This window comes from Adiantum capillus-veneris, chromosome 15 (genome assembly GCF_014529385.1).
Source record: "Adiantum capillus-veneris isolate H3 chromosome 15, ASM1452938v2, whole genome shotgun sequence".
NCBI classification, from domain to species: Eukaryota; Viridiplantae; Streptophyta; class Polypodiopsida; order Polypodiales; family Pteridaceae; genus Adiantum; species Adiantum capillus-veneris.
In genome coordinates this window covers 8,219,348-8,245,241 of record NC_140945.1, presented here as the reverse complement: position 1 = coordinate 8,245,241, position 25,894 = coordinate 8,219,348, and the positions used below count along the sequence as shown (strand labels likewise).

General features: G+C 42.1%; 1 protein-coding gene across 1 annotated transcript; it reads right to left on the bottom strand.

The window, feature by feature from the left end:
• Positions 1 to 9,374: 9,374 nt before the first annotated feature.
• On the bottom strand, positions 9,375 to 11,145 carry LOC147440234 (rubisco accumulation factor 1.1, chloroplastic-like). Its single transcript, XM_086530008.1, has one exon. The coding sequence runs from the start codon at positions 11,052 to 11,054 to the stop codon at positions 9,648 to 9,650; it is 1,407 nt and encodes a 468-aa protein (XP_086386134.1). The 5' UTR covers positions 11,055 to 11,145; the 3' UTR covers positions 9,375 to 9,647.
• Positions 11,146 to 25,894: the final 14,749 nt, after the last annotated feature.

Sequence of the window (25,894 nt, the reverse complement as noted above, 5' to 3'; positions counted from 1 at the left end):
GCCGATTCTATTCCTTCCCGTCCATGCTTGGTGTACCTGGGTGACATATTTGTCCTGCTACCAACCGTGGTTCCTGCCCCTTTGATGTGCTGATTGGCCTCCCCTATGGGTGCTACAAACATGAATTCCCACCCTTTTGATGTGCCAACTGGCTACCTCCTCTTTCAGGTAACTTGCCACCATCATGGATCTTCAAATCACTGTTTACATTGTCTATGGAAGTGGATGCCAGCTTACTTCAAATGAGACTGCTATCTAAGGTGAGGGTTACCTAACCCTCACTTAGTCTTGGTTCCTTTTATTTCTGTCTACTAAAACACAACGAATGAAAGTGGGAGGAATTAGGTATTTGATAATGAGAATATGAAGATCATATTGTGGAGAAACCTCTAGAGTTGGCTGACTTGCTAGTGTTGAGTATTGTGGTTACAGTAAATTTCTATCATTCACCTTGATGAATTTACTATTTTGTTACTCAGGCTTTTTTTGCCCACACTTTGCCTTAATTCTATAAATTCTTGTACTAGTGCCTTTTTGAAAGGAAGAAATTAACAAAATGATGACAAATTGATGCCTATGTGGATATACTAAATGCTTTTAAACTTTGGGTTTACTTTGGAACTTTTTGATGTAGTCCTGATGGTATTTCTACGTCCCCAAGCTGATGGGGTATAGATATCATATGGATTTTGATACTTTTTGGGAGAAGGAGCTTGCTTTCAAGATGATGTTGGCTCCTATAGTGAGCTGCTAGTTAGCTTTACATATGACAGATCCTTATCTAGGTGGAATAATAGGATATCTGGCTCTTATATTAGGTTTTATTGATGAGATTACTCCTTAAAAAATGTGTGTGATCTTGGTACGTGACTTTCTCAATAAGTGGTACAATCACCGATGTTTTCTCACCTAGACTGTGCTCATTATTGAGCTTGACCTGACTACTTTCTGAAGCTTTTATGGATTGCTGGCCTTTTTGGTCCTATATCTAGTGTTTGTGAGAAATATGCATTTTGCTAACTGGGAGGTTGATCCCCGAATTGTTTTTAACATAGAGAATCTCTCCCACCGCCACTTGTGTAGACTATTTCTCCTACCTGGCATGGCGTGTTGCGATGATCCTTTATGTTTCTCTAATCATGGGTCTATTGCCTAACCAGTTATTGATCTGTCTGTTGTCTTTTTTGCCGCAGTTCTTGATGAAGAGGGAAGCTTTGTAGAAAGTAGACTATTGGATTTTGACCTTTTCACCTCTCTTACTAGCTCTGATATACTATTCTGGTCTTGCAATTTGTGATTATGTGCTCTCTAATGAATTTTTTTGGCATATTCCTTTTTATTCTACTGGTTTCGTACCCTCCCATAGCTTGATCATTCGCTGTGATAAAATCTACCTCTGGTAGTGCTCATCTAGATGATTTAGCTGCAGACGTTATTTTGTTTTCGCTTGATTTTGGATTTTGATAGTTTTATGATGGCATTTAAATCCCTGTTTGTTTACCGATTATGGTTCGAGCCGACAGAATGGTATGTTTATACGCTCAATTATTTTGACTCCTTTTTGCTTTAATTTTGCTCTAAAATTATCCTATGATGTGATTTTGAATCTATACTACTTTGATTGCATTTATCTCACTTCATGCAATCTCGACTTGTGCAAGAAGAAGAAAAAGCAAGAAGAAAAAAAAGCAACATTACTACACTTGGGTACTGTTTCCCTTCAAACTCACTGAAACAAATTGCACAATCTTCATCTTCCATGTCTCAATGATGATTAAAGCCTCGTCAACTTTGTTGGAATTAGGGTTGCAGAGAAACACACACAGCTTGGAGAAGACGAAGGAAGCTCAAGGCACACAATAGAGAGTGTGTTCCATAGTGTGCAATGGAAAGATAGCTAGCCCTAGAGTGATGGGCGTATATACAATTCTCGGGGGGAAAAACCTCCTAAAGAGGGAAAAAATGCCCGGCGGTCCTAGTGTGTTCACACACATCACTACCACATGTATATGGTAACAAATCCCCCCTGGAGTGAGGCGGTGAACGAGAGCTGCCACATGAGTAAAGGGAAGTGTCGTGCCCTAAGGACATGATCAGTCCACAAAGGGGAGTAAGCCCAAAGCTTTGCGGAAAGCTTCAAGCTTCTCACAACACAATGCCTTTGTGAAAAGATCTGCAAGGTTGTCCTGTGTTGGCACATAAGCCAAGCTGATCTCTCCTGTTGAGAGCCTCTCCTTGACATAGTGGTAATGCACCTCAATGTGCTTTGTGCGAGCATGAAAAATTGGGTTCTTCGCAACTGCCAATGCGCTCTGACTGTCAGTGTAGATATTGTTGGCAGTGTCTTGTCCAACACCCAAATCAGCCATAAGGTGTCTGAGCCATACACACTCAATCGTAGGTGTGAAGACTGCCCTGTACTCAGCCTCACAACTCGAAGTGGCCACAATAGGTTGCTTCTTGCTCAACCATGATATACATGAACTGCCAAGCATGAAACCAAAACCACTTGTGGACACTCCCGTGTCAAAACAACCAGCCCAATCTGAGTCCGAAAAAGTATGTAAGTCTGGCGGAAATGATCCCCCCTTGGGATAAAACAAGCCAAGATGTAAAGTGCCACTAAGGTAGCGGAAAATCCTCTTGACAGCCTGCCAATGCTTAGACCCTGGGCTATGCATAAATTTGCTAACCTGTGAGACTGCAAACTAAATATATGGCCTCGTGTTGCATACATAAATGAGGCAGCCAACAACAATTTGGTAAAGAGTGACAATAGCAGGATCGCCAGCATCATGTAGACTCAACTTCAAACTTGTTTCCATGGGAGTGGCAATAGGTTTGCAATCCTCAAGTCCAAACTTACATAGCAATGTCTCTATGTAACTTTTCTGACACAAGGCAATACCACCATCACACTGCTTAAACTGTATACCCAAGTAATGATGAAATAGTCCCAACTCTTTCATCTTGAAAGTAGCATTCAAAACAGCCTTAAATTCAGCAATATGTCTCTCATTTGGTCCAGTGATCAACAAATCATCGACATAAAGAACCACAATGAGAAATACATCATCCTCACGCTTTACATACAATGTGCTTTCTGTTGGACTGTTACAAAAGCCTCGTTTAACCAAATGAGTGTCAGCTTTCTCATACCAAGCACGAGGAGATTGCTTCAACCCATACAAAGCCTTCTTACATCTGCACACTTTGTCCTCTTGTCCTCTTATGACAAGACCGCGAGGCTGTGTTACATAAACTTCCTCAAATATGTCACCATTCAAGAAAGTAGTAACAATGTCTGATTGATGACATCCCAACCAAAATGAGCTGCCAATGCACATAGAAAATGCACAGTAGTCATGCGACAAGTGGGAGAAAAGTTCTCTTCATAATCTATGCCTTTTTGCTGTGCATAACCTTTTGCAACAAGTCGAGCCTTATGGCGATCGATCTCACCATCCGGCTTGCGTTTCAACTTGTAAACCCACTTCGTACCAATGGCCTTTTTGCTAGGAGGCAAATCACATAAAGTCCATGTGTCATTTTCTATAAGTACATCATATTCTGATTGCATGGCAGCCATCCAATTTTCTGAATTTTGTGCTTCATCAAAAGACAGAGGCTCCTCAACATCATGTAAGCTAGACACAGCCAAAGCATAACAATATAATGCATAAGATGCATGGCGAGGGCCAGAACGAGTACGACTAGACAAAGGTGCATCCAATTTACTGTCACGCAAAGTGTGCACCAGCCATCTTGGCATACCTCTAGCTTGCTCATTTTCAGCCCTTTCCTCATCAAGTACATCACGTACATCTGCATCAGTAAAATAGGATGATCTATAATATTTTAAGAAACCCCCATAGGATGTACATTTGCCTCATTGGAACTTACATTTGTATTTCCACCACTGAAAAGAGGCAACAAAGTGTCATAAATGTCATGTGAGCTTACATTACTGTCTCTAGTACATGACAGCAAGGGCTTAATAGAATCTTCCACAAACACTACATCCCGAGAAACCAGAATACGTTTTGTTTGCGGATGATACAACCTGTAACCTTTGCTTTCAACACTATAACCAACAAAAATACATTTGACAGCCTTATCATCCAATTTTTTGCGTTGCACTTGTGGCACCAAAGCATATGCCAAACAACCAAAAACACGCATGTGCTCAATAGAAGGCTTTCTATCATGCCATGCTTCATATGGAGTAATAGACTGCAAAGCTTTCATAGGACACCTGTTAAGTACATAACTGGCACACATGATGGCCTCAAGCCAAAAAGAATGCGGCAAAACTTGACTTTTGACCATACATCGTGCCATTTCCGTCAGTGACCTGTTTTTCCTCTCAACAACACCATTTTGCTGAGGTGTATAAGGCACTGGACATTGGTGTTTTATCCCACGACTAGCCATAAATGCATTAAATTCATGAGACATATACTCTTCCCCTCGATTGGAACGGAGGGTGCCCATAGTACATTTTGAGACATTTTCAACCGTAGCCAGAAATTGTTTGAAGCACATAAAAACTTGGGACTTCGCTTTAAGCGGAAATACCCATGCATGCCTGGAGTAATCATCAATGAAAGTCACGAAGTACAGGTAATTGCCCAAGGACGGAGTTTGCATGGGCCCACAAACATCACTATGCACAAGCTGCAACCTGCATGTGGCCCGAACTGTAGCATCCTTTGGAAATTTAGAATGTTGTATCTTACCCAAAATACAGCCTTCATAAACATGTTTGATAGGTGCTTCAAGAGGCGGCAAAGAAGCAACCATATCAGATTTCTGCAAACGCAGCAAACTGGCAAAATTCAGATGACCAAAACGTGCATGCCAAAGTTTTGCATCTGAAATAGCCCTTGAATTTGCAACAACATTTGTAAAAATTTGTCCACACTTGTCATACAAAGTGAGCTTATACAACCCACGGCACAAAAGCCCAGATGCAACAATTTCATCACCAAAACTAAGATCATGAACTGTACATCTGTCATCCACAAATTTGACTACAAGTCCAAGTCTAGCAAGTGCAGATACAGACAAGAGATTCTTCTTGATCCCAGGTACATAAAGTGCATCAACAAGTGTGAAGGAACTGCCATTAGCAGTAGTGAGCACAATCTTTCCAACTCCCTAAACTGGATAAGAGGCGTTGTTGGCACAAGTGACTGAATTCCCATGAGGGACAGACTCGAGAGAGGTAAACAATTCACGATGTGAGGTAATGTGCTTTCTAGCACCACTATCGAAATACCACACATGTGGATCTGCAGCAACTGACAAGCATGCATCATGGACAGCAGGATTGTAAGTGCACTCTGCGCTACAAGCCCATTCTGCATCAACATCAGCAACACAGTCTTCTTTCACAGAAGACTCAACAATGGGTGCATTTGTAGTGGAACTAGCATTTGCAGTGGAAGCACCTTCTTTCTTCTTAGCCTCTTTGGCCTTCAACTTAGGACATGACTTGATCAAGTGATCATTAGCTTTACAATAATGGCAACGCATCTTCTTTTTGCCCTTATCACCAGAATTTCCAGACGAATTGCTACCAGCAGAAGTAGTAGGAACAGAATTTTTGCCACTCACAGCAGAACCATAAGAAGTGGCTGCATTGCTGTTACCACCCTTTCTTTGAGAAGCAATAAAAGCCTGTTCAACTGCACGCTGTTTAGTCCTGTTTTTTCTGGAAAGTAATTCTTGCAACAGCAATGTGCATAATGCATCAAACTTGACAACTTCTGGATTTCCTTGGGTCATAAGTCTCCAAGTACAAGCAAAAGTCTGGTAAAAATCTGGTAAGGCATCAAGAACAGTCTGCACAACGGAACTTTCTGAAATAACTTCACCTGCAAAAATAAGTTGCTCATTGATATCCTTGACACTAGCAAGGAAAGTGTCCATATCATCTTCCTCATGCATAATCTTCGACTCCAGCTCTTTACGCAGCAAAGCAAATTTAGCCTCATTGCGGCTTGCATAAAGACATGCTAGAATATCCCAAGCGTGTTTTGCAGATTTTGTTGAACGGATGTGGAAACAATGGTGCGCTTCACAGACAACACAATTAATGCATGAGCAACTTTAACAGCTACAATCCTTGCAGCAAGACCTGCAACATCCTCAACATCGCCTACATCCTCAAAACCAGGACGTACATCAATGCCCTGCACAATGTTCCAGACACCCTTTGATACAAGAACATGTTGCATCATATAAGCCCACATATGGTAGTTGTCCCCATTCAACCTGTCCTCAGCAACAAACATCTTGAACACATCTGTGTTGTTGTTGTCAGCCATGGTAAATGTTGCACCTGATGTGAAAACTGCCCGAAAATAGGAGAAACGGAGTGGGAACAACCTGTGCTATATAGCACAAACCGTAGAAGACTATAAGGCACCTGTTATGCAAAAAATGGCACTGACAGAAATTCTGCATAAAATGACGAAATAGCATGTGCAGTACTGCCAGTAGTGGAAACGAAGGCCGAAATGAGCACAAATCAAAATTCTGAGCAGACCAAGCTCTAGGAGCTTTCCCAAAATATTTGTCGACATGCGAACGCTTGCCAAAGCTCACTGAAATCGAAGAAAGTGAGCAGGCATGTGCTGGAGCAGATGGTGAGTAAGCCCGGGAGGACGTCACCTGCTCTGATACCAATTGTTGGAATTAGGGTTGCAGAGAAACACACACAGCTTGGAGAAGACGAAGGAAGCTCAAGGCACACAATAGAGAGTGTGTTACTTAGTGTGCAATGGAAAGATAGCTAGCCCTAGAGTGATGGGCGTATATACAATGCTCGGGGAAAAAAACCTCCTAAAGAGGGAAAAAATGCCCCGACGGTCCTAGTGTGTTCACACACATGACTACCACATGTATATGGTAACAAACTTTTGCGACGTGAAAATAAAGAATACCACTTCAACTTGCCCTTCATACGCAAACTTCTCACTTCAAAATAAAATCAGACGAGTAGGCATGGAGACATCGAAGAACACTTCGTGTGAGAAGTATGATATTTTTGTGACGTTGTTCAAGTGGTCTAGATCTTCTATTATCTCACTCATGAATAAAAGCTCATCAATGGCTTCACACAAGTCTTTGTAATGAGTGATTCTTGATTCATTCCACGAATCAAAATTTTGGCTCAAAAAAATGGTCTTATTAACTAAGGTAAACAATGGTAATCATTATGAATGCCAACTAAAACTAATGATGGTAGACTTCAATGATTTTTTTGAGTTGAGAAACAACTAAGATAAAAAAAATCATCATCCGTTTAGAGCTAGCAAAAATTGACCCCCTCCACGTAGTCCTTCCTTTGACAAAACAAAAAGCCAAAGTGAAAATTTCCATAAAATCATGTTTTCAGTGGAATCAAGGTAGATTCTAGTGAGGAGACCTAGAGAAGGGTGGATTGAAAGGGTCCCCTTGCTAATTATGCATGCATGCATAAGTAGAAGGAGGTTGGCATGCAAACCTTTGAAGAAGAAGAAGAGTTTGGAGGTCGGCATGCAAACTACATGATTGACGATTCGGGGGGGCGGGGGGCCGGGTGGAGGGGCAGTGGAAAAACTAAAAAGAAGAGGGAGGGGGGATCTTCTAAGTAGAGCCAACAGAGAGTGTACCTATTATGCATAACATTGAGGTTTTTTTTCGAAGCATTTTCTGTTAGGAAATAAGACGTAGCTAAATAGATAATTGAGTAGATTATTTAATGGAGAGAGACAGATTTACATACACGAGATTATAGGGTAGAGAGAGAGAGTACACACGATATACGTGGTTCACCCAATGTGGGTTACGTCCACGAGAAAACAGCCACTCAATGGCTTTAGTACTTCAAAACAAGAAATAGTTTACAAAGGGATTATACCCTTAATGGAGCTCCCGCTTTGCTTCACTCTCACCACCTCACACTCACCTTGTTGCATCAACTTCACACTATGAAATGTGTGTAGAAATGGCCTCCTTTTATAGGCCAAAAGGACTGCCCTCTCTTATGAGAGGCAGCCATGTGTAGTCGTCCTTGTGAAGACAAGTCCGCTTTTGAATTCGGCCACCGATCACCGACCATTGACTTCCAACCACTGGCCACCGGCCATTGACTACCGGCCACCGGCTAACCGACCGGTTGCTTTTCGACCACTTTTCAGCCGCCGTCCGGCCATAATATTCTGACGAAAAAAAATATTCCGACGACGGAAAAAAAAAGTTTCGGAGGCTTCCGCCCCCGAGGCCCCTAAAGTTGCCTCTGGTTTTTGATTGTGAAAATTTTGGTTTCCGGTGCGTGATTTACCTTCACGCACGATGGTTTCTCCTCATAATGGGGACCTTACAAATGTGTGCTTTTACCACAAAAAATTACAAGGTACATCAAATTCCATACTTAACATTTTCAAGCACATAAATGGGGGTTCACATGTTTTTTGTTGGTAAAATTACCAGAATATGAATACCCATGAAATTTGTGGAAATTCCCAAAATACCCCTCGTTAACCTTGCAAACATCTCTAAACACAATCTTTTTTGCAACTCTTCTTAGAAAGATTGGTTCTCCCTGTATAGAAGATGATAGATCTAATTTAAATGGTATTGTGGGCTCTTATGGTGAAAGCATTCGTCATTTTTAGAGACACATGCCTCTTATTTGTGAGCTCATTGGTGAATAATTTCGTCTAAACACTTAAAACTCCACTGTAATAAAGATTAAAGTATACAAAAATTAGGGCAAATCCAACCCAAAAAGATACAAGGGCATGTTGGGAGTTTTTAAACTTCGAAGGCTATTTTGGGGATTACAGGGTGTTCTTGTAATTTTCCTTTTTTGTTTAGTTTGAGTCGAAAATGCTTAAAACTACTCATCCATCAGAAATTACGATGTGCATTAATCATGTAGAAATCAATAGCACTACTACTCGTCTCTACATGATCTGATTGATATAACATTCTAAGTAGCTATGGGTGGACACAGAAATCATGAATGAAAATGCCAAACCTATTACACTACAGCCCTACTATCCTGATCAATTAATCACTATCCTCAACTACGTATTTTGCGAGTGTATAGTTAGATTTCCTCATGGATCTTCCTCAGTAAAGTAGGCACTAGACAGACCAACAAGCAAAAAAGCCCGCAGTTGAACAATGCAGCTTGCATTGCACGTGTCCCACAAGCTAATATAATTCAAAGTGAGTACAATATATTTCTTACGTGAGGTCTTCAAGTGAAATTCCAGCTAACTACCCACTATCAACCTTTCCAAGCAACAAATTTCAACAAACAAATCCAGAAGCGAGGCACTGAGAAACAATTCAATGACACATAGACAGTCCAAAAAGAGAGGCAATAGTAAATGGCTGTTTATACTACACGTCTTTGACAGTACAGATCACCCAAAGACACAGAGTTGCAGCTTCATCAAACTGCTCCCAAAAATCATATTGAATGCAAACGGATCCCTATCTTTACATCCGGTATTCTCAGCATCTACTGGATAGAAGGTATATGTACCCACATGTACTTGTGAACATTCTGCACCGGCACATAAAACGATGGCTTCCTTTTACGGGCAAACCAACCTCTGTATGTGTACAAGTACATCCACCTAGGCTTAGTCCCATTCAATGGAGTTGATATCATCTTCCTCAGGCAGGGGAGGCCGCAAAGCTAGCACAACTTTCCCAAGCACTCGACTACCAGTCTCTGTTACAACGGTTCCTCTCTGTAAGGCCACCTTCCCATCCCCCTCATCAATCAAATAGTATGCATTTTCACTTGTGCCCTTCACATGCTTGTCTGCAACCATAACAATAGGCTCTTCAAGTTCCTTCCTACTCTTTTGCTTCCATGGAAGCAAAGCTGCATTCGTAAAAGAGATGGCAACAGGTACCACTGCAGTCATCAAAGGGCCCCACGCTGGTAAGGAAACCCATGTTTTCCATGCAGTGTTTGCATGCTGAATTGTGAAGGGCCCTTTCCGGCTTACTGCAGGTGCTGCCTCAAATTCTTCAACAGTCGGTTCCACGACAGGTAAGACATATGGTATTGAGGGTATCCCTGCTTCACTAGATGACAGCCGTATAACCTCAAACCGGGATGCCTGTGACTCCTCATCCTGCAAATCATCCTCACCCTTCTCCAAGAAAGCTTTCAACTTTGCTCTGGCTTTTTCTGTCTCTGCATACTCAATGCCCTTTTGCAAGAAGCTCTCTCTCTCCACATCAGTCTTGCCCTCTTTACTAAGTCTGTAGCAGGAGTACGCAAGGCAATCTCCAGGACAGAACGTAAATGATCCCCACCCTTCCTCGCGCTTGCGTCTCTCATGATCTTTCATAGCCCGTGCAAGATCACGATACTCCTTCACATCCATTTTGCGTGCAAGGGCATAGAGGGATGCAGATTTTCTTTGCTCAGCAGACAGGATTCTAAGCTCATAAAGCAGATCGGCACCACCAATGTCGTAGAAAGACAGATCTTCTTGTCCCATACCTGAAGCCTGGAGAGAGGAACGCACCTGTGATGCAACAACAATCTTGTTCTGTTCGACACCGGTGACCCCAGTAGCTTCGTCAATCATGGAGGGTGCAAAGCCTGCCCGAATAAGTGAGGGAACATGAATTGCATAATCAAACCATAGACCGCGTCTTTCCCTCAGTATTTGAAGCTGCTCATCAATGGAAATGTTCTCTAAGGCGGGCATGACAGGGGGAGGAGGCCTAAAGGGCTGGTAGACTTCGCGGCCCCCAGTAGATGTCTTGGTCGACGAAGATGGCGTTAGTATAGATGCGGACAGTGATGAAGCAGAAGAAGATTGCCCTCTTCGAAAACTAGGAAAAGAAGAGGACGCGACGATCGCCACATCTTGATGCTGCTGAAGATGAGACTGACGACCTGTCTTCTTTACTAAGCTTCCCTGCAAAAAGGGTTTACTTAAAAACTCTTGCCTGCAGCGGCCATGGAGCTCCTCGCTAGGGTTTCTGCATTGGTTGAGCGGAGCTGAGACGGCCAGAAACATCATAGCCGAGCCTACAACAAATATCAAACGGATATGATTGCGTACAGATATTTAAGATGATACTACCTGTAGACAGAGAAGCTTTTGGCCTCAAGACTTGTTAATAAAGAGGGATAACAAATCTATCGTCTCCTCCTCTTATTCTATATCTATATCTATCTATCTATACTATGATAAAAGGGGGACTAGTTCCGGCCCCCTCCCCCGGACACGCTGGAGCGTTTCCTTCAACCGGCAAGCTCAATGGTGTGTGCCATGCAACATGGCCGCTTAGAGAGAGAGAGAGAGAGAGAGAGAGAGGCTCTACCGAGTGGCGGCCGACAGTACTAGAACAATTTAAAAGTAGAAAAGCTGACCCGTAGAAAATAAAATACGTGCAATCATCGGAATCCAGTTGTCGTGGGTGGTCCTCTGTGTGTGTGTGTGTGTGTGTGTGTAGTGTTAAATCACTCGTGCGTCTATGTACTCTCTTCAGTTAACATTGCAGAGAAAGAGGACATGTCACGTCGCGTTCAGTGGCGAAAAAGAACTAAAAATACCTAGTAGTATATTTATAATTGACTTCTCACATTTAAACGTGCATTGGCACTAAACATGTTGAATTACACATTTTAGAACAATTATCATGTTGTCGATAAGCTGAAGGAGTTCACCTCAATGATTTTCATAGCAATGCAATCCATGTCACCGTGACTGATTTTCTCTAATTCTCTCATGTTTTTACTCAGGCTAGACTTGTAAAGACCTTGGATACATTCACTTCTTCATCCTCCCATGATTTTTAACTATCACTCTTTTGCTTTGCAATTGTTTTTAAAGTTTTCTTTTTAAATACATGATCTCATACAAGTGATCAGAGTATAGGTTTCTAGAATTTTTGAATAGATATAATAGCTAGTTGTTAGACAAAGCGAAAAAGGTTCCATAGTCTTCTGTTAATGTGGTTATGTATTCACACAACCGTGTATGTAGGTGTGTTGGTTATAGAATTATGTGTTTTGCGAGGCATCTCTGTGTGTGTATCATTAACTTATATAATAATAGACCTAAGGTATGTGATGCCTTTGAAGCAAAAATTTATGACATGTAGCACTAAATGAGAACAATAGGTATCAAGAGTAAGCCTTCTTACTTTGCAAAAATGTCTAAAATATCATGTAGAACCTTTACCAAACTCTTTGCACTAATATAGATGTTTATGCAGTATAGATGTTTAGATCATGTGAACACACTTGCATAAACATACATGCACATTCAAAACTAAATAGGGCATGGTCACCAACAGATGCAAAAAAAGGACCTTCATGTGTAGGAGACGTCTTCAGTATCTTTCTTGCGACACGGTTGAACGGAGCATGCATGCTGGAACATAATGAAAGGGGGTGTGTCACCAAAGCTGTCAGTAAGGTGCCTGGGCGTGTTGGGTTAGTAGTTGCCAATGCTTCCCTTTCTGCACTTTTTTACTCTCACATGCATGAAATAGGTGCATGTGCGTGTGCATACACACACACACACACACACACACACACACACAGAGTTGGATAAAGGTTCTCGCCACCATCCACTGCATGTCTTCTACTACAATGTCTGTTGTCCCAAGTGTTGCCCTTGTCGACTTAGTGCGTGCATGATCATGCCACATATATTGCCTTTGCGAGCAACACACATCGAGGATGCTGCTATATCTTTGTTGTTAGATGGCATCAACTTTGAATAATCACTTGCTATCGAGGGAAATTATGTTTCTACTGTATAGTATTCAAGTTTGCAACCTGGAGCAACTCGCAAGCATTCTTTGCACTAACACACGACACTACATCATGTAGATCATCACCAACATCAACAATATTATAACTCTTATCATCTTCCCTTAGAGAATGGTGCTCAAAATTTGCTTCTATAATAGCTAGTACATGAAGCACCTTTTGGGTTTGGTATGACACAATTTATGGGGTTGCCCCATTTAGTTGCAGTAGCTGTGTGCTAGAGTAATATAGGGCCTCTAGTGTATTTTTAAGGACAAAAATTCAAAATTCTCAACTGATTTGAGGATCGCCTTGACAGAAATCGACTGAATTTGGAGGATTTTAGTGTAAAAACTGATAAAAATCCTAAAAATTTAACCAAAAACCGGGTGATTTTCAATGGGTTCCTTTTTCCATTGGTTCACATAAAGTTTTTGGTGAGCACTGGTTGCAATGTGTAGGGTTTTTGTTGCAGACAATACTTGTGATAATATCGTTGGGATGGTTGTCGACGATGTCTCCCCTATGATGCACAACTTCTTGTTCATGAGCACGCCGTTTAGCTTTACTTATGTTCATGTCGTATCATTGGTGGGGGTCTCCTTTCATAGACGTGTAGCCAGCTGTATTATTAATGTGGAAGGTCGCAATTGAAGTCCAATACGTTGTTGAGGGCAGCTTACGACGATGGCGCTTGCCTGCACAAACGAAGGCGGGAGACCCACACATATGTAATTCTTGACCTTGTAGATTGCCAAGCTTTGTTGATTTTGCTAGCGAGTGCTCGGAGCTGTGATCTCCTAGTTGAGGAATCCACATTCGCCATAGGTGCCCATGCCGCTGTGGTTGGCGCGGTTGTGCACCGCTAGTCAGAATGAACACAGAGTAGTACACCTCAGCCACCTCACTTCCTATTGTGTACCTGAGGATTTTGTTTCTCGTACGTCGTCGTAAATGCATCTTATCGACTTGTTGTGCTTGCTGCTCATTCTACACTGTACTATAACTGTTGTGCAGTCACATGACCAAACAGTTATTACAGCCTTTGCCTCCACTAATTATGCCACCACCGTTTCTCCATCTCAGATGACCTACCCTACTCACCTCTTTTGTTGCCTTGGGACGATTATCTATGTGATGGATGTTAGCTAAAGCCCACCTGCAAATGTGACCACCTCCTCGGCCCTTCTGTCCTTGATCTCCTCTTGCTGCTCTCCGCGACGTTTCAGGTTGTTTCAGGCCGAGCTGTGAAACTGATGGGTATGATGTGCTTTCTTGGAAGTTGGAAGAGTTTATCCAAGAAGCTAGGTCTCTCTCTCTCTCTCTCTCTCTCTCTCTCTCTCTCTCTCTCTCTCACACACACACACACACACACACACACACATATGCCCAAAAGGACGTCGGAACTCACCAAATGCAACAAAGTTTGACACATGGCACTCGAAAACCAGTCTCCTTAATATATAGTATAGATAGATTATCTTCCCCTCTCTCTCTATTTGATTTCTAGCCCATTTCAATGCATTCCAATTTCCAAAAGACAAACTCTCGAACAAGAAGCTCCTCAAGAACTTTTTGTGCTTTATGAAGTGCACCACATATGGCATACATGTCAACCAAGGCAGACACAATGCAATCATCTTAGTGTTACTTGCGATTCGCGAAGAAGGTAGCCCCCTCCCCCCCCCCCCCCCGAACACTATTGTCCAACCTCGGGTATGGGTTTGGTCTCATGTATGGGTTCCCAAACCTTGTGGTCGAGACAATGGCCTTTTATTAACTTAAGGGAAAATTACCAAAATACCCTCGTATCTATTTTGCTTGGATTGTTCAAGATTCTTTAATCTTTATTCCTTTTTTACAATTGAGATCTGTTTTTGAGTGCTTAGCATGTAATTTGTCACAATTATATGGCAAAAAAAAAAGGCAATTATGTCTAAAAATAATGAAGTAATTCATCTCGAAAGCCTACGTAACCAACTCAATTTCTACTTTTAGCATCTTGTATTGATAAACAATTAGTCTTCTTATGAAAAGCTACAAATTTTTTTCCCTTAGAGATATTTAATCTCATAATCAAGGGTATTTTGGGAATTTTGAAAAATTTGAAGGGCAATATTTGGGGTACTCTGAGAATTTTTGAAATTTAAGGGTTATTTTGGGAATTTCCACAAATTAAAGGGGTATTTTGGTAATTTTTCCTTAACTTGTTGTGTCCTGAGCAGCGCCAACTCTCTCTCTGCTATGTAGCACAATCCTTTTTCTTCTTCTGAACTCGATATTGGCTGACATAGCCATCAATGATCAAGCTTCCGTATAAGCTTCTCCCGATCCTCAGAACCTGGACGGTGAAGTAGTTTCTCTCACCATACACTAAATTATCTCAAAATTATGCTGCTTATACAGGTGCAACCCACACCTAGGCTATTTAAACTTTGTCAGGCTCTCGCAACAGAGAGTTCGCAACCTGCGCTCAATGGGGAGAGAGAGAGAGAGAGACGACTGACCTATCCGACCAAGTGAAATATGGTCTCTCTCTCTCTCTCTCTCTCTCTCTCACACACACACACACACAGGTCGGTAGCTGCATGTGTCTGAGCCACGATGCACACAAACGTGATGAAACATTGGAGCCTTTGATTCAGGGTGCGAGGAAAGCCGTGCCATACCTCCATCCCTTGTGGTCAAACTCCTTCAACGGTGCAGTCAAGGAAGAGTAGACGCATCGAGGAGCACCTCCCTCTCTCTCTCTCTCTCTGTGCGCCTATCATGTGCCCGGGGCTTTAGGGAACACTGCCTGGAGTAAGCATCTTGTGCCATGTGACGATCATTTCCGTGATGGATGTTAGCTAAAGCCCACCTGCAAATGTGACCACCTCCTCGGCCCTTCTGTCCTTGATCGCCTCTTGCTGCTCTCCGCGACGTTTCAAGCCGGGCTGTGAAACTGACGGGTATGATGTGCTTTCTTGGAAGTTGAAAGAGTTTATCCAAGAAGCTAGGTCTCTCTCTCTCTCTCTCTCTCTCTCTCTCTCACACACACACACACACACACACTCACTCATATATACCCAAAAGGACGTCATGCAACAAAGTTTGACACATGGCACTGGAAAACTAGTCTCCTTAATAGATAGTATAGATACCCGAAAGGACGTCATGCAACAAAGTTTGACACATGGCACTGGAAAACAGTCTCCTTAATAGATAGTATACTATGATAAAAGGGGGACTAATTCTGGGCCCCTCCCCCAGACACGTGCAGCGTTTCCTTCAACCGACAAGCTTCGTGGTGTGTGCCATGCAGCCTGGCCGCTTAGAGAGAGAGAGAGAGAGAGGAAAAGACTCTATCGAGTGGCGGCCAGCAGTACTAGTACAATTTAAAAGTAGAAAAGCTGACCCGTAGAAAATAAAATACGTGCAATCATCGAAATCAAACCGAAACGAGAGGCAACAATACTGCAAGAGATGAAATGACTTTAAGGTCTTGCACTCATCACAAGGTTACTCAAATTTGGGCCATGAACACACCCCACTCCTCTGGCGCCTTGGAGAAAGAACGGTTGATATTCATGTGTCCCTCATGTATTCGCAAGTCCTTGTAACCATTATCCGCTTGATTTCCAAAATATTTGGGTTTTAATGCTCTGCCAATTATCATTAGCCATTTCAAATTTAGGTGCTTTGGTTCCTTTAGATATTGATGCCCTCTTCAGACAACTTCTCAGAATTCCATGTCTGATGAGTTCCAAATGCCTATTGTCTTTCTTCACCTTGGATCCTATTAGGAATAAATTTATGACATTTGTTTCTTAGTCTAGTGTATCTGATAACACACTTAGCTTTGTTGGGGGTTCTTCTAGTGCTTAATAGTAGATTTTAATTTTGGCTCCATTATATACACTAGGTAACATGAGTCCTAATAAATCTTTAAGTCTGACTATGTAAGAACAAAGGTACTATGACATGCTCGTCTCCACCCATCCTTGCACTAAATAGATCCCTGGTCCCTATTTTAGGAGCCCTCTTGACCTTGCATGCGTAGATTAGGGCCGTGCCCACCCCAGTCCTACCTTAGGCCTAACATTACTCCCCCCTTGGAGAAACATTTTCGTCCTCAAAAACAAAAGTGATGATAACTTTGTAAGAACACTAATGTTTCCCACATTGGCATCCCCCATGGACCCAACTGTCCCTTTGATAAATACACGGTTCAATAGGAATTGTTGTCCCTTTGCAACCGTTTGGGTAACCAGCTTTTATGAAAAATAGTGTGTAGACTCTTTTTATAACTCACGTGAGTATTTTAAACAAGTTACCACAACAAAGAGGAGTCTAAGTGAATGACCAGGTTTCAAAAAATTTGAAGGTACTGGAACATGCAACAATATCTCTTCTCTAAAAGTGAAAGTGACATACTGACATAACTCGTCAACAAAGACTAAGTCCTTGATTTGCTATCAGTTCTCATTAGTAAACAACCCCACTATAACTGGTGATCAAGGTTGAGAACCTGACCTAAACATGAAGGGACTAACTAAACCTAGCCGCAAATGCTTTGCATCTTGGTAACCAAACTCCAACTAGAGAGCCTGGCCCATTGAGGAGGATCGTCTTTATACTTTTTCCTCCTCTCCTCTTGGGCCTGTTGTTCTTTAGGCGTCACCTTGTCCTTTTTCTCTTTACACATTGCTTGGCTCTTTGAGATATTTTTGAAGGCAAAGAGCTCCCAACCTTTGCTTGTTGGGTGGCTTGAGCTCTATCCTCTGCCGCCTTTCTCTCTGTCTCTGCTCGTGCCTGTAAGTTTTCTAAATGAGCTCTCTCGGTCTTGGCTCTAACTCCTCTTGCTCTCTTTGTCTTCTTTGTTCTTCTTGCACTCTTTGTGCTTCCTTCTCAACTGCCTCTTTCTTTTCCATCTCCCTCATTCTTTTCCTCCTCTTGGCCTCTTGTGCTTTAAAAATCGGGTCGCCTAACATTACCTTAACTACTCTTTGTTTGACTCGCGGTGCAAATCTTTGCGGCGTGGTTTCCATGGTGGCATGAGCACCAAGTGTTGTGACGGCATGCTAGGGCTCCGGATTTTGAAGCGGACCTCGGTATTCTTCTTCTATTGCTCTTGTTTCTTGCGTGGCTCTGTGTAGAGATGAAATTGGTGGGGGATCTGGCAGAGGTGTGTGGTTGGCATGGTTTAATGGTCCGAGATCACCAAAAATATGTCGCATTGTGGTTAAATAATCTGAATTCGATGGTTGGGGAGGTTGTTGGGCGTCTGGAGTAGGTTGGGGCGCTCGGTTATCCACTTGTGGTTAGGGATGTGGATTTGAAGCCGTAGACTCTGCATGGGGTTTTGGTTGTAGATTTTCTATGGTGTGAGTGGTTGTGGTGCTATTGATGTGCGTAGTGCCAGTCTGCTTGTGTGAATCATCCATGTGATGCAAGATATGAGTGTGTGCACGTTTGTCTCGAGAGGATCTTCTGGAATGTGCAAACAAGAAATGAACTTCAATTTGTGAGTTTTGCTTATATAGTACTAATTTATTTATTTATAAACTTAACAACTCAATAATACTAATAAAAATTTAAAAAAACTCAAAAATAGACAAAATTGACCCACGAAACCACTGATTGGGGTGTCAAACAAACCACGTGGCATTACAATGCATGTTTACAATAGAAATGGTTAGTGTCAAAAATTTATTGGTTTTCCACCCAACGCCTGCAATTTTGTCACCTTGTCTCCAATCATTGTTAGAATCGATCTTTTGCACTAGAAGCATGATATGATTGTGATCGCCTTAGGCTAACCACTTTCTCTATTCTACGTTTCAAACTTCTTTGCACTTTAGTCTTCTTCCTTTCTCTACCCGCTAAAACTCTATAGAACCAATTGAACATTTCGTGTAGGGCATTGCTCTTTTTCCTCCCACCTCTATGCCATGTATTTTTTAAACACACTCCTTTCGCTTGATAGTGTGAGCGTTCCATTCCTTGGCTACTCCAAATGCCCAATGAACCGAATGTGTCAAGAAAAAATGAGCTATGAGCAAAAAGAATGTGCTAAAATAATAATAAAACTTTAGTTCAAACACTGATGTTTTTTTACTGCAAAGACAAAGTGTTCAACCCACCATGTAATGTGTTATGTGCGTCTCCCCCAAGGCAGAGATGCCTTTGAATGGGAAAGAGGGTTGCAAGGTGATTTTGAAGAGTTTTGGCCACCTAACCCCCACAAGCTTTGAACAAAGAACCTCTTGTACCCTCAAGACGAGGACCCTCTTGTAGATTTGGAATTTATTTATAGTGAGAAAGAAAGAGAGAGAATGGAGGGTGCGAAGTGGAGACAAAAAAAAAATAGCAACCAAGATTGATGTTGAGGGAACTTTTATAGTTGTGTCAGTCCCACAAACCATAACAAAGCCACTATCTCCTATTCCAAAAGAGTCACAAGAAAATATGAAAGAAGAAACTACTCAAGAACTTTCCACTATAGAGACGGATGTGCCAAAGGCTGCACAAGTTGAAGAGAAGACAGAGGAACAAGTTCCTAAATATCTGGAAGTTGTCAAAGCAGAGGAAGCTCTTGAATAGCGCGTTGAAGAAGTAAAGGTAGAACAGAAGCAAGATGTTGAAGAACTGCCAAGGAAAGATACCCAAAAGGAAGAAGAGAAGGTAGAGACTGAAGAAGCCATCACATCTCAACATGATGCAATGAAATATATTGAAGAGTACTCTCAATTTTCCCACCATGAGAAGATGAAGGCTGAAGTTGAGAAAGAAAATCAAGAAGTTGGAAAGCTCAAACCAACACCTGACCAAGACACTACAGGTGACTGATGCATTCCTGAAAGAATTCATTTCTCTCCACAAAAAATTAGAAGCAAAAATCAAAATCTTACAAGAGGCAAGCACCAAGCACATGGCACAGCTCATGAATATGACCATGCTTGTAGAGAAGCTAATATCAGCAAAGTGAAGACCAAGAGAAAAAGATCCAAGAGTTGAACACAACCATCCTAGACACTAATGAACATGCTCAGTGGTTGCTACAAATGCAATTTGATGTTGCCAACATCTAGGTAACTCAAGCCGAAGCAAGACCAAAGGACCAAAAAGAGCTCTTAAAAAAGGTAAGGACAAATTCGATAGTCCTCACTCTCCAAGGATCCAACCTAGCTTACCAAGCTATGGAGAAACAAAGCAAAGATCTGGAGATAGAATTAAAGCTCAAGAAAATGCAAAGAAGAGAATTTTCACCGAGCTTTATACTCAAGGAAGAAGAATATCAAAAATAGGATTCCAAGCTTCAAGAAGACCTACATGTAGCTCAAGTGCAACTAAAGGGAATATGAATCTTCACTAAAGGAGCTAAAACCTTGCAATTCTTACAATGTACAAAGGAAATAGAAGGCACAAGTTTTCTCCTTGAGACAGTACCTCTAGAATTGAAAGAAGATACATGCTGGGATAAAGGCATTGTGCCTTTGTCCCGGGCTAGACGTTTGATATCTGGATGCCCATTCCATTGACCTTTTCTTTATTCTTCTTATATCAATAAGGAGTCTCGCTTCTTAGAGGTTGCTCCACCCACATAGCACCGCATTCTTGCTTCTTCCCTTCCTCGCATGCATGCACCACACTACGCACACACACATCTGTCCACGAGCGCACTTTCAACTAGTATCAATGTGATGGAAATGGCCTATGAACATTAAGAATAACGAAATTAAGAAAACTGTAGTGAGCATTTTTATGAGACTACTTTGAGAAAATAGAGGGTGAACTTGATTAGAGGTAGCAACATAACCATTATACTTAATTAACTTGGCATGAACAATGCTTTGCAAGAAAGAGAATTAGAGAACTTGACATGTCAGGCCAAGGGCCACCCTAGAGGTCAAGGACCTAGCCAAGAGCCGGCTGCCCAATGGAGAAGGGATCCTAGGGCCAGGAGGCTATAAAAGGGAGGTTGGGTGGAGGATTTGTACACAGCAGTTCCCGGGGTTTTACACTGGTATTAGAGCTCAGCGGAGGAAACCAACCATGGAGGAGCGATTGCAAGCATGGTCTTCTCTCTCTCTCTCTCTCTCTCTCTCTCTCTCTCTCTCTCTCTCTCTCTCTCTCTCTCTCTCTCTCTCTCTCTCTCTCTCTCTCTCTCTCTCTCTCTCTCTCTCTCTCTCTCTCTCTCTCTCTCTCTCTCTCTGTGGATGGACTCCCTTTCATGGCGAGCTTGGATCGGCATGCAGCCAAACCGAATAGAATTGAATGCAAGCATGCATGCATGGCTAAAGAAGCTCATGGAATTTGCATGCTGCTCCTCCCAAGGTGGGCTCGATAGAGGCTAAGGAACGGTAGGAACATACCCTTGCATGGAGGGCATGCCATTCTCTCGACCTGCACGAAATGGTGAATTATGAGGCTCGGATGATGCGCGCGAGCCTGCACAACATTTTTCGCTTCTTCAGCTAAGCCTAAAACGCATCAACGCGTCCACGGTGGCTTAAACTTTTCCTGCGCGGGTCGGTTTGATTTGCCCGCCATCACTGAGGTAGGTTTTCTTTTCTTTATTTTTTTAAAGAATTTGGCCAAGGCCGCTTGGGCGCCCATGGGGCACCCCCTAGGGGGCCCTCCCATGGCTGCTCCTCCCATCGTAGGCTTGCATGGCCTGCATGTTGATAATCATGGGCAAGCATGGAGGGGCCATGGCGATTGCATGGAACAACAATTACAATTACAGAATGTTCGAGGCCCAGCCGTATTTGCAGACATTTCAAAACATGCAAGCATGACAAGCGCGAAGGTTTGTCGATCATCAGCACAATCCGGCATGCACGACATGTCTTGAAAGTTAGTCCGGATGTGTTCGGTTAATGAGAATTTGCACTACATTTTTTCTGCAATGGCAAACTATTTCAGGTACGCTTTGTCGGTACCTCCATATGCTCTGGCTTTGTTGTTATCTGCATAACTTGTCTATCCTTATTGCCGTATCTCTACATAAAGTCATGTTTGAGACTCGCATGATGCACTTTACCTCCAAGCACAGCTTGTGTCAGTTTGATCCATTGATATTTTGTTGCATACATTGTCCATAAAAGACCAAAGATTGCCTTACAACCTTGAATGGCAAGCACGGCTTGACTCCCAACCGTATTGAGCTGGCGGAGCATGGCTCCTCAGCGATTCCATTTTGATGCAAAAACATAGCAACTTGGCAATGTTTTAGTATCTCAAGGAGATCAACACCGCTTGTTGAATGGCTTGATGCAGGGTGCTACGTGCTTGGCATCTCCAACTACTTCTCACCGCTTCTAAAAGTCACTCGGAGATACTTAATATACAACACTCGTCGCCCATATCAACCTATAGTGTTTGACAAGGTCGATCTCCGTATGTCGATAGTAGCATCTATTAGCTACAAGCACAAAGTATTTGTGTGAAGCAAGGCTTCAATTTGGGCATTTGGCATTGCAAATGCTCACGTTTGGCCTATGCTATGGGAAGGATTTGGCAATATAATTGACCTTTATTTCAGAACGTACAAGACATGTGTATATGATATACACAACAATTCACTCTTGCAAAGCAGATATGGCTATGAGCCGGTTTGGAGCGATTTTTCTTCTATGGAATGTGGAGACAACTGGTTAGACAACTGGCAAGACTACCAGGTTAGACAATTTTCAGTTTTCCTTCCTTTTCATGTTTTCATGTTTACTTTGGAAACTATTATCTATTGTGCAAAGCAAAGTGCTTTGACAGTTTTAAGAGAAGCAAGGCTTCTACCTTGTGCCACGATACAGCCCATTGACTCCAACTCAAGGGCATTGGCACACAAGTTTGGGGAATTGATATGATCAGAAATTTGTTCCCATTTTAGGTGTGGCAACGTCAAGTTAAGATGTATCCCTAATAGTACATGCTACTATGCAAGGCACTTCTAGTTTTGGTTCTCACGTTTGAGGCCATGATTCTCAGCAAGGGCTTACAATTCTACATGCAAGGCATGCTAACTAAGTGGCATGAACTCCACCTCTTCATGGTTTACGCTTCTTCTATCACACTAGCAACTCTATCAAGGACACAAGATAAGTGATGAATTGTTTTGCATGATTTTTTTGGGTTGTTGTCCACACACAAAAACACTAAAAGGAGACTAAAGCTAGGACTTATTTCATAGGCAAAGTGCCATATTTAAGTCATTTTTGTAAAGTCACAACCCCATACATGGTAGGTTGGTCAAGCTGTGGCTTGTATTTTTTGTTACCTCTCTTTATGAGAGCGTTATACAGGCAGATTGTTGCATGCTTATAGGATCAGCTGCAAGTTAGGCATAAGATGCGTAAGAGCACCCAGATTGGGTACACACTCTGTAAATTAGCCCAGCATGCTCTTCTTCTCTCTATTATTTCTCTCGAAGAATAATGAAAACTTTCTAAGAAACTTTTGATACATGTTCTGTTCGCGAGCCAACAGCCCGAGCCAAGGTGCTCTAACTCTCCGCTAGAAATTAGGCAAGATGCCATCCAAATTAGTCTTCATCGATTCGATGATTGAACACTAATTGCCACGAGGGCTATGAGCCACACATGCTGGTTAAGAGTCATTGTCAAATCTCGAATCCGACCCAGCTGTTGGCATTTCTTGGGTGATTTTTTTCACGATCGAACAAATCTACCCAGTGGAATACACATCGATGTTAATGGACAAGCAAGAGTCTTGTCATTACGGATGTTTAGAGTGTCATTTTTGCACTACGTGTTTTTAGTGCGACGGTCGAGTTCAGTTTTTGATAGCCTTAAACTCACATCAGTTGATCTCTATCACGGAGTCTAGCTGCAGTAAATCGTTGTGACAGCATGGCTGTCCATAAGAGCTCGACATTTCACTTGTGTTGATATCCTGCTCTCTTTATAGCACTATGAGTGTCTATGGAAGTACAGTTTTGGGGTAAGACCCAGCGGATGTTCACTAAATCATGCCATCGGCATTGAGGATCACAGTTTGATCCATTTCTGTTATACTTTCAAGGAAAGAATTCAGAAATTTACCATGCGGTAGTGGATAAATTCAACTTTTTAAGTTGATTCCAATCATTCTGTACACGGTTGACTATGTTAGTTACCGTTACCTGCTAGTTGAGCAGTTTCTACAAAGGGTCTTACCAAGGGCTTTGACTACGTTGATTCTAACCAATGGGTTTGGATTGCGAACGCAACACCCAAGGTTTCCAGTGCAATGTCGCTTGGTTTTTTCTCAGGTGCGCGATGTGCTACTCTGCATTTGAATACGGGTAAGTGACCATTAAGTTCAAATCTCCAGGTACGCATCTATTGATTTGGTGTTCTTCCTTTTTTTAGTATGCTTTGCTTGATTTTTTCAAGTCGTATAAGTACGCTTGAATGTTTCAGAGCCATGCCAAGGGCATGTTGGAACAAATTATTTGGGGCCGTAGTGTCCAATATACATTATGTTGTAATGACCCCACTTGTCGGGTTCGATTTGGCACATGTTGTCACATGGGATACAACATGGTCTAAGCACTCAAGGAGTTCAGTTTAGCTAGTGTGGAGCATGATAATGAGGGTCCCTCTCACTCCCATCAGAGAGTGTTTGCAGTTACCTCCACACACAAGTACAACTCGTACTTGATGGATGTCACTTTTCGTGACATCCTTATTTGAGACGTATTCCACATGTGGCGAATATGAATCTCTATGACTGACACTGGCACCCAATTCCTAATGATATGTTGCGACGAAGTCCCTAGGTGCTAGTCGCATCCATTCATTAGACCATTTGAGGCACATACTATCAGGCACGATTTCAGTGGCCAAAAATTGTGAGGTACCAAGTACAGACTTGTTGCGATTACAAGTGCTGTGAAACCACCTTAACAAAGGGTCGTTTCTACATATTGCAAAGTATGCTACGTTCATGAGAATCTCATGGTTGGTACCTAGGTGTGACTGGGTTGTCACATTCTGTTATAGTCCAACTTTGTTGCAAGACTTTCACGTACGTATCGTGGACAGTCTCATCATGGAATTGCGATTTGGATATGTTTGTGTTAAATGGATGCACACTAGGTGTTGTGGTCCCTAGTGTTTAGCACAAATTTTTTCGGAGCGGCATGCAAATTCATGGACTTTATTCTTTCTGCACCCTTTTGCAATGCTAGTGCAATCTCTCTCGTAGATTTAGTATGAGTTTACACCCTGCCATACAAGGTAATGGCTCAGTTTGGATGTTTGTGATTGGCTAGTAAAAAATCCAATCCGCTTGCAACCTAGTTGGTTGTCTCCATTTTATATCAAGTATATGGCTGGATACTCAATGGTTGAGTCATAGTTTATCGTCAGTCGTGGAAGACTGTGTGTAAGTGGTTGGGGGAAAGTACCTCACCCTTATTGCTACTATTCATCCCACATTGAATGGGCAACTTACAAGCATTTCTTGCTAAAGGTTCTGCTAAGAGCATACGTTAGCACAACACATTCTGAAGGGGCAATTCACCCCCTATTCTGGAATTTGCTCAAGTAAGGTTTTCAACTTTGAACACCTATTGTGGTGGGGTTGGATACCGTTTCAATAGTTTCATAAGTCAAGGACTTAATAGGTGTGTTGACAAAGTATGTTGGCAGGTAACCTTCATTAGGGGTGAACATGTAGTTCTGTGTGTTCCCAAACGTTTAGAAGTGTGACATGAGGACACTCCGTATTCTGTCCCTTAGTAGCTATGAGCTTTTCTAGATACTCACGTGAGTTGGAAATCTGGCTCACAACTTCATGGAAAGTTGCGCCAAGGTTTTCAGGTATTTTTTCCAGTATCTTCAGAAAGTATAAAAACTAGTTATGTCTTTAGGCACCTCTTATTTGTGGTTGCTCCTTTAAAGTACTCAAGTGAGTTATAAACTGACTTACCATTTAGATACAGGTGGTTGCAAAAGGACAACAATGTTGAAAATCAAGATGTTGATATTGGTTTCATTGAACCTCCTCACTGCACCAAGTATCATATGGAAAATTGGCTCGCGCATGGGATGCCAATAATGAAGACATCAGTGTTCTTACGAAGATACTACCACTTGTGTTTTAGAGGAC

Excerpts from the sequence above, each read along its gene's own strand:
- LOC147440234 (XM_086530008.1), bottom strand. The coding sequence starts at position 11,054 with ATGATGTTTCTGGCCGTCTCAGCTCCGCTCAACCAATGCAGAAACCCT.